We start from the raw sequence: 4,296 nt of genomic DNA, 5'->3' as shown, positions 1-4,296 counted from the left end.
CCTGAGCATTATAACCCCAATTTGCTATTGTGTGCTGCGCATTTTACTGAGGACAGCTTCCACAACATGAGTGAGTAGTGCCGGATTCGCCAAAAGCTTTTGTTGAAAGACGGAGCAAGGGGCGTGGCAGTACTGAAACACCGTCTAAGCTGTTCGCCAATCACAACGCACTGGGACAGCTAACCAATCACAACACATTTTGTTTTTCGGAAGGCGGACCTTCATCAAAGCCGGAACTAATTGAGCCGTTTGTGCCAGGCTGGAGAGAAAGGTATTTTAATACTGTAAATTATGTGAAAAATAATGTGTTTTTCGAACCACCAAGCATGAGAGCATGTTCTAGTACACCCCCAAAACAAAATCAAGACTTTGTAAAAGAGCATAATAGGACCCCTTTAAGGGATTTTAGGCATCACAACATTATAATGTACAGTAAAAAACATGGATAAACATTAATTGATCTGACATGGACAAAAATTATTGATCTTTTAATGTAGTTTAGAATTTTAACATGAAAAAATATTAGTATTTTACTGTAGTAATTTTTGAATACACAAAGTAACAATGGCTGTCGAAATAATGGCTCCTAAAAAAAAACTTTATAAGCTATTTCAGAACATATACATTAATTAACATATACTGTCAAAACGCAGATAAAATCTTGAGATATAATTGAGAAAATGTTTAAGCTATATCACCCAGCACTCACCACCATCTGTAAGACTGGCATAAGTTTAAGACCGCAAAACAACAATCAAAACGAAACTCCCTTCGCTAAAGAAATAGAAATAAATCAGTTTAAAGAAAGATTAAACAGAAGAGTCCTGCAGGTGCTACAGTTTGGGAAGGGCCTTTTTTGTGAGTTGCGTACAGAAAGATCATGGGACATGAAACTGGTAGGAGAGCGGGGGGTAAAGGGGGGGGGCTGAGATTTTAGGAAGGTGAAAAGCTGTGCAAACCTTCCAAACTTGTCCTTGCTGGGGAAGCATTGTAACAGAAAGAGAGAAAATTACACATAAACACAGGTTCCAACGTCTACCATGCATGTTCACTTCAAAACAAATTAGCTTTGGGAACTAATTGTAAGTCGTTCCGGTTAGTGTGTTGGTTCGGGTCCTAAGGAGGGACGCAAAGGGGTCAGTTGGGTAACACAGTGCATTGAGAGGCAGTCGTTCCCAGAGCTAACATTGACACCATGCAGAATTCACTCCTCCGGGAGCAGGAACACTGTGGGCTGAGTTCAGAATTCACGTCCATGTTCAAGAAAAGACCAGGAAGTTGGTGATTAGTCAAAGAAACATAATCCATGCAAGTAAAAGGGAACCAAACACGTTCGCAAAATGACTGAAATCAGATCTGAACTTAAGGAATGACAAACAGAAATACACTGCAAGAATAGAGCGAGCAAACAAACAAAACAGACAAACAAACAAACAAACAAAAATGTCATTATTATCTGCTTTATCTAATGCATCAAAGCATCTCATGTAGGGCTGCACAATTAATCGAATGCGATTGTCATGCTCATTTTGTTAGTAATGCCGAGATTTACTGCTGATCACAGAACCGTGCTTCACTGAAAGATACGCATGACAATCGCAGCTTCTGTCGAATAGCGATCTCGATTCCATTTCGATTTATCATGCAGCCCTAATCTCATGCACAGAATAAGACCAAAGGGCCAAATAGAGTGAACCGTCATAAACCGCAGACTGAATCTATTCTTGTCAACTTTGACTATCCGTGTCATTTCGATCTGAAGTAAACGTAGGTAAGAGTACTAGATGATACATCAAGTAGTGCACGTTCATTTGAATTTAGTTTAACTGTTACTCCAAGAGATGTAGCTCTTGAAAGAATAATTAATTTTTCCTATGTTCTGGATTTTATACACAGAACAGTTTGTATTGTCTCTTACACCTTTTCCACCAATATGATGTTGGTGCCAGTACAGTCACACAGAGGTCAATGTAACAGGGTTGTTTTGAGTTTGAGTGAGCTGATTTGAGTCTCAACAACAAGAATCAACAACAAGCTAGTTAACATTCTATCTTTCATTCCATTTAATTATATAACATTTTATTTGAGTGTGTCAACAATCAGTGCTGTTTTTGAGTGTGCATAAATTCACAAGGAAACACTGTAGTATGACACACGAGGGAACCAGTGATGAATCAAACATCAAATAAAGCAAAATGATAGGCAACAAAAAATAGTTAAGTACTAGTCATCAGATGCCATGTATATTTGGAGAAATTGCGTAGTGGGGAAAGCTGCTGACTTAAAGGGATAGTTCACCCAAAAATGACATTTCTGTCATCAATTACTTACCCTCCACTTGTTCCAAACCTGTATGAGTTTCTTTCTTCTGCTGAACACAAAAGAAGATATTATGAAGAATGCTGGTAACCAAACAGTTGACGGTATCATTGACTTCCAAAGAGGATGAGAATGATTCTAATTTTAATTGCATTCAGTGTAAACGGCAACTGATAATGTATTTATGTCGTGCCAGATGAGGCTTTGCACAGCCTGAGTGAGTGTGTGAGAGAGACAGCACACACAAAGTAACTCACAGAAATGTATAGATGCATACTGCGGTAGTAAAAAAAAAAGATATTTACAAAATATGATTTAGGTAAGCAACATTATATGGCCACGATGTTTCCCCGAATATCAATATCAACACGACTGTCACAATGTGACACTGATTTTATACAATAGTATTTCAATAAACAAGAAGTTAAAATTAAGTGACTTAGATTTTAGACAAAATATTGACTGTTTTTGCTCTATTTCGCTGACGAAAATAGTTCCGATCAAAGCCACAGCAGAACTGTTGTGTGTCTCCGAGCAACACACAGCGGTGTTTCGTTACTTAATGAATCCACGTTTTTGAACGAATCGAGTGAGTCAATGATTCAGTGGCCCATTCATAAGGACAGTCACTTGCCTCGTTTCTGAATGAATCAGCCATTTGAATGAATCGGTTGAATGAATGAATAAATGACTCACTCACTAAAACAGACATTTGCCGCCACCTACTGGTGGTTTAGTCATATTTAAAAGTATCATTGCGAGGACTTCCGGTTATGTGGCGTGCAGAGTAGTCGCACGTTCAGCCTGCTCCTGCAATTTCAATTATACTCTATTTATTAAACATCTTTATTTTCATTTATAGTGTGTACAATAGCTTTTAAAACTAGTTGCAACTATTCGGATCGCTTTGTCATGTCCATGGCTAAAGGAAAGCACGCAGAAAAAGATAAGGAGCTTTCGCCAACGGCTAGCATAACTATGGCCGACATTAGCTCACTTCTGGATGAACACAGAGCGGCCCTTTCGGCTGATTTTAAGTCGTCATTTGAGTGCCTTGCTTCAACGCTGGATAGCATCCATTCCACCATTACAGATCACGGACAGCACATTGACTCTCTAGAAACTAACACCAATTTAGCTGATCAACGGCTTCAACATCTCGAGGACGCCTATTCCGCTTTGCAGAAAGACAACAAGTCGCTCAAACTGAAAGTAGCGGATTTGGAGGGACCAAATCCAAAATGTCCGGATCATTGGCTTACCTGAATCGATTCAGGGTCCCCGTCCAACAGTGTTTTTTTCCCAATTATTGGTTGACATTTTTGGTACGGAGGTTCTTGCTTCGCCCCCTGAGTTGGATCGAGCACATCGCAGTCTCACATCTAAGCCGGCCCAGGGTGAAAAGCCGCGGCCAGTCATCTTGTGCTTTCATCGGTTCCAGGTCAAAGACTTGGTAATTCGCGAGGCTCGTAAACGTGGATCTCTGCTTTACAAAGGCCATACGATTCGCCTGTTTGATGACTACAGCCCTGATGTGTTGAAGCAGCGCGCCGAGTACAGAGGTCCCATGGCCGAGTTATACAAGCGTGGATACAAGCCGGCGCTCCTTTGCCCAGCCAGACTTCGCATCACTTTACCTAACGGGGAGAAGACATGGATCCTGTCCGCTTCGGAAGCGATTAAATTTGTCCAGGACTCAAATACGAACTCGTAAGCAAACGAATTGACACACCTCTTGTTCATTAATGTGTCGTTGACGCTGCTATTGAAGAGTTGGCCTCCTTTGTGTCTTAATTTCCTTATTCTTTTGTTGTAGGCCAATATCTTGCTTTTTTTACGGATTTCAAGTATATTGACTTTGTATTTCTTTATGTATGTGTACGTGTATGTATGTATGTATGTATATGTATATATATGTATGTATACATGTATGTGTATGTATATATATATATATATATATATATATATATATATTGT

General features: G+C 39.6%; 1 protein-coding gene across 1 annotated transcript in view; it reads right to left on the bottom strand.

Moving 5' to 3' along the window:
• Positions 1–4,296, bottom strand: part of LOC107676070 (nck-associated protein 1-like) — a 61,134-nt gene that overhangs the window by 44,817 nt on the left and 12,021 nt on the right. The window contains exon 2 of the mRNA XM_016470595.1: positions 960–977. Coding sequence (XP_016326081.1) covers positions 960–977 — 18 coding nt within the window. The remainder of the gene's footprint in view (positions 1–959; positions 978–4,296) is intronic.

The sequence above is a fragment of the Sinocyclocheilus anshuiensis genome, unplaced genomic scaffold (assembly GCF_001515605.1).
Source record: "Sinocyclocheilus anshuiensis isolate Anshui unplaced genomic scaffold, SAMN03320099.WGS_v1.1 scaffold1932, whole genome shotgun sequence".
NCBI classification, from domain to species: Eukaryota; Metazoa; Chordata; class Actinopteri; order Cypriniformes; family Cyprinidae; genus Sinocyclocheilus; species Sinocyclocheilus anshuiensis.
This window is presented reverse-complemented; position numbering and strand designations above follow the sequence as displayed.